General features: G+C 45.7%; 1 protein-coding gene across 3 annotated transcripts in view; it reads right to left on the bottom strand.

The window, feature by feature from the left end:
• Positions 1-12,809, bottom strand: part of LOC135897758 (uncharacterized) — a 219,742-nt gene that overhangs the window by 36,187 nt on the left and 170,746 nt on the right. For 2 of the 3 annotated variants that reach the window (XM_065426469.2, XM_065426470.2), the window contains exons 14-15: positions 9,682-9,801; positions 3,080-3,196 (exon numbers count right to left, since the gene is read on the bottom strand). In XM_065426469.2, coding sequence (XP_065282541.2) covers positions 3,080-3,196; positions 9,682-9,801 — 237 coding nt within the window. The remainder of the gene's footprint in view (positions 1-3,079; positions 3,197-9,681; positions 9,802-12,809) is intronic. The other variant, XM_065426471.2, reaches the window with a different exon arrangement.

The following is a 12,809-nucleotide window of genomic DNA, read 5'->3' as shown; positions in this document are numbered from 1 at the left end:
TTTTTTGCTCCTGTCCGAGCATTTGTAGTTTCAAAGATGAATGCGAAAAAAAAAGGAATCGAATGGAACTAAGAAGGAAAGAGAGATAATGGAGGTATTTAATATAATAAAGGCTCGAAGAACTCCCTCGCTTGCTTTATAAGGAAGACATTGTGCGCTTGCACGAAAATACTCGATTTTTTATGTACACGTATCTGTGTGCGCGTGTCTATTTAGGGCAGGGTATATAAAGGCGGCAGTTGTTCAAATAGTTTGCAGTCGACGCTTGCTCTACGCTATTTGTTTCTCGGTGTGTTCTTGTTTTAGTGGCGCTCTATTGGCTTATTTCTAAAGGGTGAACCAACTAGCCTTCATCGGGATGTTACAATAGTGGAGTCACTCCAGTTGGCGTAGTAATGCCCCCGCCCCCTACGTCACACATGTGGTGTGTTGCAACGAGCATTCGGTAGGCGAAGCCCTTCTAAACGCAGCGGCAACTGCCGGCAGTGCCTCGTGATTTGTGCCACAAGAAAGAAGACAGGCTCCTTTCGGGCGCTGTGTGGCATTAAGCGGCCCAGCCGGCCGAGTGGTTCGAGTTACGCACTCCTTTCTTTTCGCGCGAATGAACGGAGAAGCAGCTGGTAACTGCGAAAGCAGTTCGTATCATATCAAAGCCACATCACGTCAGAGGGCGCGTCCGGAGGCCAACGTGTCGGCCGGTTGAGCGCAGATAACCATGCGCGCGACGCACCTCTCGTCTACGCCAGCTGCCCCTGCGCAAATGAGCTAGCGCAATGGGGATTATCCTCCAATCGCGTAGCTCGGCGCCGAGAGCAAAGCCTTTCGCCACTTTAAGGCCCTTCGCCGTGTGCCCGAGGCGCGCCGCTGGTCTGTTCGCTCCTGTCATTCGTTGCTTGCACGTGCTTGTGCATCGATCCACGCAGCTCGTCTCGCTCAGTGCCGCCTGGCGGTAAAACTATAACATCGAAGCTTGTACTGGAGCCGCACTAGTATAAACTCGCGTGGATATATTTTTTTAATATTCACTTAAGGTAATTTGTAACTATTTTTATTTAGCCACCTGGATACAGTACACTAGAATAAGATGGAGTGTGTGCAGGGAGCGCTTGCCGCTGAGGCGCTTCTTGCGGAAAGCGAGACAGCGTTGTAGGAGCATGGGGTACACGGAACTGACGGCGCACTGCGCGTTAAAATATTGTAATCGTCGCACGTCGCAGGTAAGTAGAGATGCAAATGCTCGGCTCATGTGAAGATGCATACCCTGAATCTACGTTCGCATAAGGGAGGAACTAGTGTATGTGCACTTATTTATATGGCATCTCAACGGGGGCCCATATTTCACGCGTTAGTTAAGAAATCTGAGAGCCATGGGGCTTAGGATACAATGGTGTGAAGTCATTAAATTCCTTTTTCGCCTCGCTACCGCGTAGGCAGAAATTACTCGAAGGCGCAAGAAAGAAAACTAATTGATAAATTGGTTTAATATGCGCAAGCAACACTCGAGCTGGAAGGAGCATCGTAGTGAAGGATTTCGGCTTTATTTGAACCACCTCCAATTCTAAGTGCGCATTTTCTCTTTTTTTTCTCTTTTACTTGCAGTTGCCTCTTTTGCAGCACGTGTGCACACAGATCATTAGAAAGGCGCCAGGGCAGACATAATGCGAATTAGTACTTAGAAGAACGTCCGCTGCTTGTGCACGGCTCAAAATGGTTGCCTTTCACGACGCGACCTTACAGATGCGCTGTGTGTGTGACTTCAGGTATGTCCTGCCCGGTAAACAAAACCTCTCTTTCACAGACAAATTCGTCGGACTTGCACATTGTGAGCTTGCAGTATAATATCCATTGTGGGATGGTACGTTGTGACAGCGATAGTATACGTAAGGCACAATCAGAGAGCGAAGGCCAAGCACACGTGGCCTCAAATCGCTCTGGTCAGGCTGCGTCACTTTGCACTGGGCTACCAGGTGGACAGTATTTGTTTTCACAGTCATTGCGGCAGTTTTGTTACGTTGAAGGCCTTTTAGAGTCAGTACCGCACCGTAGAATTCTTCCACTTCGATGGCTCCCGAAGCTGCGGCGTCTTCATGGATAAATAGCTGGGCGTGTTTGGTAGGCGTGTCCGGGAGTTTGGTACGCTATCAGGGCAGCAATTACGACTTTCTTTGCGAGATGCTTATCACCTTTCCAGTCTACAACGTTTAAGTAATGTCGTACGATGCGATAAGTTCGAAACGACACTCTAAGACAGAGCAACTCTCATCGTGGCAATCACCTTTGCGATGCAAGTTTCGTTCCCAGACATTCCTTCTTTCTTCATCCTTCGGCAGGGCTAAGGAGGAAGCTTGCTCTCCTCTGGCCCACTTGTAGCCTGTATCACCCCCTGACCGGCGCCATGACGTATGCGTCATCGATTGGGCATTGGATTTCACTTGGGAACAGTGCAGCATCACCACGCCCAAGCAACAAAAAAGAAATTTCATGAAATCTATTTTGAAATATATACTGAGCAAGCATGCTTTAATTCAATAATCATAGTCAGCCTGTACACGATACATCGCAGTTTGCTTGAAATTATCTGCTTTGCAACAATGGCGAGAAATTCATTCACAAATTCTGCAGCGAAACGCTCTGCTGCTCTGTTTCTACAAAGTTGAAAAATGTAGTGTGAAGAGCGTAGTCAATACAACAGCAATGCATCTCGCGGTACATATTCAGTCTACTTGTCGAGTCTGCTGATAAGAAGGGCGCTAGCAAAAGAAAATGTTTTCTGCACTGGCTGACCTCTATTGTGTAGGTACAGCGTACGTCCCAAAAACACTGAACATTCAAATGATCAGAACGGTGACTAGCATCTCGTCTCGAGTCTGCCGTTTTTATTAACCTGGGACAGTCATCACAGAAACCCGCGGAATAGCCAGTGAGACTAAAGGTGGCAGCGCTGGAGAATAGTAAGGCGAGAAACGCAGCGCTGCGGTGTTGATTGTGGCCCTGTGGCAATGAATGGGCCGTCGTGATGCGCATCGAAACCGTTCGTCCTAATGTGCAATGGTATTCCCAAAGCGCTCCTTTGGCTCACCAGCTGAACAGGCCTGCGTAGATGACGTAGAAGAAGGAGCAAACCGAAGCAGCCAATGACGCCGGGAAGTTCACCAGGCACCACTGCAGCGCGTTCACCTGCTCGTCGGCGTCCGAGCTGAGACCGCAGAAGAGGAAGCCCATTTAGTTGACACAGGATGAAATGAGCAGGTACACTAGCTTTATTCGACAACACGTTTAATTATCCTGTCGGTTTGGGTCCCGTACTCAACCAAACTTTCGTAAAAATTTACATTAAAAAGAATTTTTCCACAACCGACAACAGCATGAGTTCTATACCAGAAAACCGCATGCGTTAACAGATCGTAGTCTCGATATCAAGAAAAAATGTAAGTAAGGAGCAAGCAGTTTCTGGCTGCCACATTCCCAGGCTGCCATGAGTTGAATTGTAATCTCAACCAGCAGCAGAAGACACATCCAAATAGCAACGTAACAAATATAGTGTCCCACGTACAGTCATTTGATAAAAATGTCGCAGTTTTGCCCGAAAGACGAAACATCGATAGCGATAGCAAATTAGTAGACAGCTTATGAAGTAAGGATAGTAGATTTATCGGCTGTATAATCTTGTGAACATTGCTTACTAAGTAAATTAAGAAGCATGCTGTCACGCACGCACAAGTAAACATGAACACATCTTACTCGATGACCGCGCACACTAGATGTCATAACGCTGGAGTGAGGAAACGCGGCATCGGGAGCGAGCGAATTAACCATCGTGCTGCCTCGCTTCAACGCGATCTGCCAATAACACAGCTCACACTAAGAACACAAGCTACGCGCACTGGGCACACTCGGTCCCCCCGTGGCAGATCGCTGTCAATATAGGCGGCGCGCCACATGCATCCGCTGCCGGAGTAGGGGGATGCCCCCCCCCCCCTTCCAATGCGTTGTGCGCGACGGAATACGGTGCAACTACTCCCCACCTTCCTCCCTCGCGGGCGCGACATTGAACCACCATCGCCGGCTCACCTTCCCACGCTTTCACTCGCAGATAAAGCATACGGAGCAAAGCGATGATGTGATCGTACTTGAACTTACAGAACATCACGGTGACGACGATGGCTGAAATGCGCCTGAAGTGCCCACATATTGTTATCGCAATAAAAAGGACAAAAAGATGGTCTACTAAATCTCAGCGGAGCTCGTGTCTTACAATGCTGTTAACTCATTCTCGCAATGTTTGTTTTCGCCATCACTTTCAAGGAAAATAGCTATTAAAACTTAAGCGCGTGATGTATTCCACAACAGGACAGGTTCATCGATGTTAATGCCTACCTACTGTCCAGTTTTAACGCGAAGTATTCTTTCGGTAATTCCACGCCCTGTGCCGGAAGCCGACAGGGCGGTAGATATTTCCTGTATCTCCAGCACTTCGGGGTCTCGTGAAATAAAAATATAACCATGACCGATAGTGAAATCTAACCTTTACCTATCAGCATAGTAGCCCAAAGCTCTATTCACTAGCCCGCAATCGCACGCGCACTCCGCTCGTGCAAAAATTGACTAACCGACAGGCACGACCGTCGCGTGACAGTTTCTCGTGTTCTTTTTCTCGCGGCAACTTGTGCTTTGAGATGCTGTGTTAGCCTACACCGTCCACAGAATCAGTGCAGATTCTTAGTACGTTCCTCGTAGCAGTTAATGCTACGTAAAAGACTGTGCAACGCTGAACCGCCTTCATTACCGGCCCAAGTCAAGCAGCTTTTAACGTTGCATCGCAGGTGAGCAAACATCATCGTCGCTTTAATATGCACCACATGACATAGCCATAGGGGCTTACGATCGTATAACATGTAGTCGACGATGACGTCATAACCTTGTTTCTCTTGCTTACGCTTGTCCAGTACCAATGTACAACTCAACAATGGGCATGTTATAAGCAGGCGTCCAACGGCCGCAATCAGTAGCGTAAGTAGGGTGCGACACACTGGGCACTTGCCTCCTACCTTGAAATTTCTGTTAGTGTTCGGCTTTCGAAAACCCCTCTCACTTTCTCCCATGCCCAGTCACCGATTGAGTGCCCTCCCGTCCCCTACGCTAAATAATAATTTGTGTTTAAGCCACATGACGGAGTATAAATCACGCCGTAGGCGGCACACGATCATTGCCACGGTCATGTCGCTGCTGTAGTCACACACACACTCATGTGAGACATAGCTGTTTGCCTTACACAAAGAGGGTGGTGCACCTGGTAACACCAGGTGCATCACCCATGTTGAATCCGGAACGATGATGGCTATCCAGGAGGCTGCAGTATGCTTTGCATTGCAATGATTGCCACCCATGCATGGCATCTGCTTACTTTCAATGTCATATAGATCCAAAGTTGAAGCTAGAACTAAGATCACAGAAACTAAGACTAGAAACTAGTATCCACAAGCGCCATAGATCCCTTCCATTTGCCTAAACCACTGTGAGCCAGTTAATGGTGGTGCACGAGAAGTTCAGAAAGTGTGCACCTTGATTGCAGCAGTGCAGGCACAACACGACACTAGAAACGAATGCCGAGGTACACCCGCGGTGCAGGCGTTGTTTTGTCCGAGTGATGTCACCGAGTGCGTGAGCTTGACAGGTTCTGAACCGCAAGTATGATCGACTTCCGAGGCTTAGGTACAGCCCTCACGTAGACACAGCAGAAGTGCTAAGTAGGGTTTTAACAGCACTTGTGCATGTGTGCCGCGTCACCTGCTGCGCTGCTGGTTCGCACTTGTATGCCGACACAAAGTCGGCAGCGACAGCATACAGGGTGCAGAAAAAATGTGAACCAACCCTGCACCCTTCTTGCACGTTTTGAAACATATGACGCGGTTGACAGGGCGGCAATGCTGCACCGCTGGAACGAGTTGTAAGGGGCGGCACCTCATGAACTGAGTGAAGTGGTGTAGGCGAATCGAACAGTCCTCGTATGTCACGCAGTGTACATGTCAGGGAAGCTCTGTATGCCTCCCATTGGTTGGGCCAAATCACGCCCCAATTACGTCAGGCCTTCAAACAGCGCCAATTGCTCCCCTGGTGATCGATGGCATAAGAGTAAACCACAAACGTAAAAGCTGAAGTGACATCACGCATGTCTCCTTTCGCCCTCCGCTCTCTTTTCCCCTGGCGTCTATGCGCTCCTTTCCACTGACGGCTCGTCTGATGGGGGCTCGTCTGCATCAGTCGTGCCTTGATATCCCGCAAATCCAGATGGTTCCGAAGTTTTATATTATCTATCTTCCCAAGGACAAATTTGACGCACACAAAATTTAACGACACCCGCAACACGCTTGAGTGACTGAGCCAGTTCAGCTGAGCAGCCATCGCCGTCTCAGAAGAAACCAGCAGGCTTTTAGAGTCAAGTGAAGGCAAGGTAAATCGACTTAGTTTCTTTTCATGCAGTAGAAGTTGTTTTATCTTAATAATGTATTAGTGATAAAAATAGCTGCAACAACAAGCCCGACTTACACATATTAACTTACACGATTTTATCACCTATATTTAGTTTAAACAGCCGTCCGCCACCAGGGCGCCCCGGCGTTATATGAAAACGAGTGGTCGGATTGCGGGAGTTGCAGTGTTTATTGCGCTAAGGTCATCAACCGTGACACTAGTAACATTGCTGGTCGTTTCTTTGCAATGCATGTTCACAACGAAGACGCTAAATAGAACAACGTACGAAGGAAGACGACACGGGACAACCACGTAGGCGCACTAACAACTGAGCGTTTTATTTCTCGACGCAGGAATTCAAAACAACAAGGAAAAACAGTGCCGTCATCTGTATTACCCTACGAACACACGATACAGAACAGCTCCTAAGTGCCGCTCCTAAGACACGCCAGTTCCTATGTCGATAGAGAAACTGAGGGTTCACTGAGCTACACCACGCTTAATGATCTGAAGCGCTTCCAATATCTCCCTTGTAAGTTGATCATCTGCTCTGTTCAAAGTACAGGTTCTATCAAAATCTACAACACAGCCGTACAAGTAAAATCGTACAAATAAAGTCGTTTTTGCACATATTGAAGCTCACCCTTTAACTTCCAAGAAGGTAAAAAAATGGGTTGTACTTTCTGTCAGCAGACTGATATGGCTTAAAATTAACGTTGTCATGTCTTTTTGAAATCTCATGCTCGAGAATATTTAGAAGTGTTTTAAAAAGGAAATGGATTACGAATCTAGGTGACCTAGAGACCTTACAATGACAAAATACTTGGTGACAGTTAAAATAAGTCCTCCTACTTAGTAAGGGGGTTGATCAACGAAGGCCGTGGCCAGGCAGGGGAAACCATCGCCAAAAAAAAAAAAATGCTGCAAGAGACGAACTGACCGGTGAACCGCTCGTCGGTCAGTAGCGACATAGTAAACAGAGGTATACCAGAGTGTTTACTCACAGTCGAGTGTCCAATGGTAATTATATTGACGGGCCATTCTCCAGGTAGCAATTTCCTTGCGCTAAGCGATAAGCAAATTATTTTCACCACTTTTATGAACGTAAAAAATAGCAAAACGTAATTCATAACTTTCAGGTTACAGCAGTGAAGCATTTACAAGAGACAGTTGTTACACTTGCTTATATGTTCAATCAAACCACCTAACCAGGAGTATTGCTCAACATATTAAAAACAAAAACAAAGGGGTAACGCTAGTACTGAAGAGATGCGATGCAACTAATATGCATCGAATTAGAGGCCTATATGCACATTGTCATTCATTTTTTATCTTAATGAGACTGAAAAAAATAATCCCATCTCGCACGTAAGTTTTTTTTTTTGTGTGTGTCTGTGAGATTCCCAAGAAACAATACCTCATTCACAGTTCGTATTTAGAAAACGCAAGTAAACTACAACAGCGTTACTGGCAAGTAAATTATGCTGCAAAATATCAATTCATATTTCTTCATAGCACGTCTTTTTACATGTTTCAGTAACATTTCTTAAGTCACAAAATATTACACATGCTGCGCATCCACCGAATTCTTGGCATACTACTGGCCTTGCAAATATTTTATGAAAGCGATTACAACGCGTTCATGTCGACAATTTTGAATCGTACTTTTTGTCTCTTTTAAATGGAGCCTCGCAAGAGAGTGTGTTAGGTCTCCTATTATTTATATTAACGACAATACTGTGAACTGCAATACACGTAGATGACACGAGCATGCTACTCTCAAGACCAGACGTATATGAAATACTAGGTCTAACAAGTTACTACACAATTTATTTCTTTTGTTTAATCAAAATTGATTCAAATTTATTCCATCGATTTCAACAGCCCCAATTTTTCGAGCTATACATTAGAATGTTCACTTAACACAGGTCCTCACGGACGCTTGCCAGGAAATTATTTTTGTCAATAAACTCAATATATTTGGTGCCGCTTCTTCGTGTTGGCCTACTTGGAGTCAGCATATCATCTAGCTGTGTGAGACAGCCACTTCTGTAGTTGGCTGTTGAGGGCTCCACCCGTAAAACGTAAAAAATAAAAGTACAGCACGCCTTTTTTATCTCATGCAATTTATTACAATGTGGTGCGTACAACTACAACTAAAGCACAGCAAAGCGTAAGCTTTTACCAGAAAAAAGTGATTCCTGATACCTCCAATTTAAATTATGTGTCGTCGATAAAACCTGCGTAAACAGTTAAGCTATTTTGTTAAATTGAGCACACGCATGCGTTTAGTCTTTTGCGTTCCTTCTATGTTGCGTGTGAGGCTTTTAAGTATTTGTTAAAAGCTATTTTGTGCCTAGCCCCTTGGTGCACTCACTCATGTACTTGAAATAATGTTGTGTGGTACATGCCACATCTTCAAAATAAACGTAAACATCAAGTATGGCACTGCACTTTATTGAAGGTTACTTTATCAGTAAAAGCATAGAATAAATTTCACGTTGAGAGACTCCCGGTACTTGTAATTTGTAAACACGCAATGTTTTGCCAAGCAGTTCGAGCATGTTGCAGTGTTTTTTACTGAACGTATGTCTAAGGCTTGTTTCTCTCTTGTTTCGCTTGATGTTCTTCAAGAATTGATAAATATATGTGAGAATACAACTATTTTCGTTAATTCGTAGTGTGCAATCACAGTGCGAAACTCTGCATGTAGCTGTCACTGCATTAGTTTGGATTTTGGAAATTATATATAATGATGTCTGTCGTATTGCCATGTGCCTTGTTGGCCCGCCTTGAGAGGTATTGATAGGAGCTTTTAGACGGCAAGATTCCCCAGAAAGTTTCGTTTATTGCTCTTTGTAAACAAGTGAAGCGAATGATTTGAAAGGCTTAGTTGCACATATTTGTCCAGAACAAAAAAAAATTAAACATCTTGTTCTAGAAATGACTGTGGACGCGGCGTCAGGTGTCACTCGACAAACGCCGTGCGGTGCTGCTTGGACTTGTGATTTTGGAATTTGCGATGCAGAGGACCTGCCAAATTTTATGCAATAAAGACACCAATTGTAAATTAAGTGACTAACCCGGCTCATATTTAGTGTCCTGAACAAAACTCTTTAAGCGCAGCTGCCCTCACCCGAACATTTTGCGCCCACATGCCCTTCTCGTCACACCGGAGTAGCGTAAAGAGCGAGATAGAGAGGTGCCTACTTCTGAAGGTTTGCCAGGAGAGAAGCCGTGGCTGGGCCCAGCAGGAAGTTGGAGATGCCCCCGAAGGCCGAGTTGAAGCACACGGCTACCAGGAGGGTGTTCTTGAGCCGCTTGAACATGCTGCACCGACGCAGGACCAGACCGCGCATGCTTAGAACATAGATTCATTGCATATATTATACAGCCCCGTGAATTGCTCTCAGCCATTGAGTCCCAAAAACAAATCATATATAACTGCCGGGCCAACTTGGGTGAAAGCGCATGTGAAAATAGCTATGTGAAGCACTTTAATGAACCTCTTTCATGTAAACTTGGGTTACGGGGAATGCGCCACTGGGCATGTGCCGTTCTTCAATGAGCGTTTCTCATCCTAACTTGGGTCAGAAGGTATGTGCCACTGGTTATGGACCACTCTTCAACGAAGCTCATCGATGCGAAGTTTGTTCACTGGCTGTGTGTCACTTTTCAATTAACCTTTTTGCTGCCAATTTGGGTCACTGCGTATGCGCCGGTTGGTATTTACCGGTCTACAATGATAAAATAGGTCGTTAAAGTTTACCGCTGTTGTGCGCAACTGACCCCGCGTCTCATTTAGACAACCTTGTCTGAATAACCATAGATTCACATACGCGACACTCTGACATCGTGGCGCTGCCGCACACAGTGTATCCAGAGAAGAAGCGCGAAAGGAAAGCTACCTTATAGACACGCCTCGTGTGTGACGCGCTTTGGTGGTAGCACTACCGTGTGTTGCCCTGTTGTTTCAGTGCTAATCACATTACCGTCCGCGTTCACCGTGAGGTCAATTCTGCTGTAATGTTCAATTAACTGTCGTGTTTACATCACATAAATGGCGCCCTAGAAGTTATTTTCAAACTCTCCATTCTGAGAAGCAAAAACATAAAAGAAACGAAGTGGAATCGAAGCACCGGAGTTCACTTCAGCGGCATACCATCGCAGTCGTTTACGTGCTGGTGCTTTCTTGTAAAAATATTTGCAGTCAGGATATTTTTGTTTGCTTGAAAGAAACCCGGCATTGCTAACAAAAAAGTGCTAAGCGGGCAGTTTGCCGCAGAATGATCACAAGCGAGGGTGATTTCTAATAATGATAAATGTACGGCACGAGTGCCTTGCAGTTCTGCAACAGTCGGCTGTTGATGCTCACGAAGAAGATAGTCGGGCGGTGCTCGGGAACGGGAGATGGGCAGGAGTTGTTGTTGCAGCGGCTTCCGCATAGCACAGTTGCGCTCGAAGACATGGGCAGCATATCTGAGTGCCAGAAAGCGTGCGAAGTTCTTTTGTCTTGCGAACGTGTACGAAAGGGGTGCAGCTGATAGCCAAAGTTTTGTTGGTGGTGGCGAAGAAACCACAAGGAAGTCGTAGCTGGGTGCCGTAGACTAGCTCAAAACAGCAGCAACCTAGGTCACTCTCGAGTGCGGCTCTAATCTCAAACAAGATGAGAGGCAATTGTAGCACCGATTTCTCAGGTGATTCATGATCCATCAGTGAGGACTTGAGGTGGCAGTGTAAACGCTCAACAAGTGCACTGTACTGCAGTAAACCGTCTTGCAGAGACGCGCAGTTCCGATAAGTTCTAGCTGCTCTCGGGAAAGGGCAGAGTCAAACTGCCGACCGCGATCCCCATCAATTGTTGAGAGGCAGCCGAACAGGACAATCCATGGACACACACAGGCTTCTGCAACTGTGGACGCCAAGATGTCGGTGACTTCATAGTCTCTGGCCATTGTGTGTACCGGTCGATGCAGGCGAGTACGTAACAGTAGCTCTTCTATGGTGGAAGAAGGCTGACGAAGTCTAGGCACACAGAGTCAAAACGGACATCCAGTGGAAGAAAGGCTTGCAAAGAGGTAGAGAGGGACTAAAGAATGTTCGGCTAGGGTGAAGAGGGTGGACGGAAAGAATGTCACAGGCCTCTTTCGTGCATGCCCGCTAATTTGACAGTGGTCTGAGTCGAGGCAACAAAGCAGACCATCGCCATCGCCATCAGTTCCTTTGCCATGCGGGCGTGGTGCGGCCAGAGCGATGTAGGTGTTTGGTCATGTATTTTAGCAGCAATGTAGCTATTTTTGCTGCTTTTTATGGTTATGCTTTGTTTTGGCTGACTCATCGAAGCAAGCCAACCAGCAACGTGCTTGTGAAGCCCACAGCACTTTATTCCTTAGGTGATGTTAACCTGTCTGCAACTTCTATTCCAGCTGCAATGCAGTGTCGTGGGAAGTGATTTAATTGTGGCACTGTCCGTGTTTTAAACTGCTCATTGCACAAGTAGCGATCAGCTGTTCCTCAATAGAACACTGCGCCGAAGTATTGTCTGTCTCCTAATTATAATAAAAGGTGTGTTATTTTTCATAATTTTTCATAAACATATTATTTTGATGTTATTTTGATTTAAGTTTCCTATGCCACATTTTGGCAGCTTATTATAGCGTGAACTGTCATGACATGAAATGTCTTAAGAGCGATTTTCTTACATTCTTGAGCTGCGCCGCGTCATGCGGTTCGCTTGTAGTTGCTATAAACACGAAGCGCACAAACACTACGTTTTCACAACGGCCGCGATTACTAAATGAATGTGCAGTAGATATTGTCTGATCATAAACTCATTATTTGCTCTTTCCTACTCTGGCTGTACAGAATGAGAAGTAGTGAAATATTGAGCGTATAGTTTCACGGTTCACAATGACGTAAGTTGCAGGGAACCGGTTCACAATGACATAGGTTACACTGGTTTGACAAGTGCGAATGTGAAAGAAAATGATTCGCACTTGTATAACCACTGCAACCTATGTCACTGTGAGCTGGTATTTTTTGACACTGATATTGTGTTTCCGAATAAAAGTAAACGAACACGTGAAATTTCCGAAGTATTCCATATAGTAAGGCGTGCGTAAAAATACATCAGTCAGCCAATGGTTGCTAGCACCGACAAAGAATTTGCATTCTTTATTACTGCTTCAAGCTTTGCAATCTGTTTCTACAAAAATTGACTCATTTTGCATATGCTCGGTGCCAATAGCTGACGCTTTTAGGTTCTTTGTATTTCCAAAAATAAACAGTTCCGACTTAGCGCTCATGCGTCCACCGTCTTTGCATCGTTGTCTATTGTG

This window comes from Dermacentor albipictus, chromosome 2 (genome assembly GCF_038994185.2).
Source record: "Dermacentor albipictus isolate Rhodes 1998 colony chromosome 2, USDA_Dalb.pri_finalv2, whole genome shotgun sequence".
NCBI lineage: Eukaryota > Metazoa > Arthropoda > Arachnida > Ixodida > Ixodidae > Dermacentor > Dermacentor albipictus.
The sequence above is the reverse complement of the archived record's forward strand: the minus strand, read 5'-3'. Positions and strand labels throughout refer to the sequence as shown.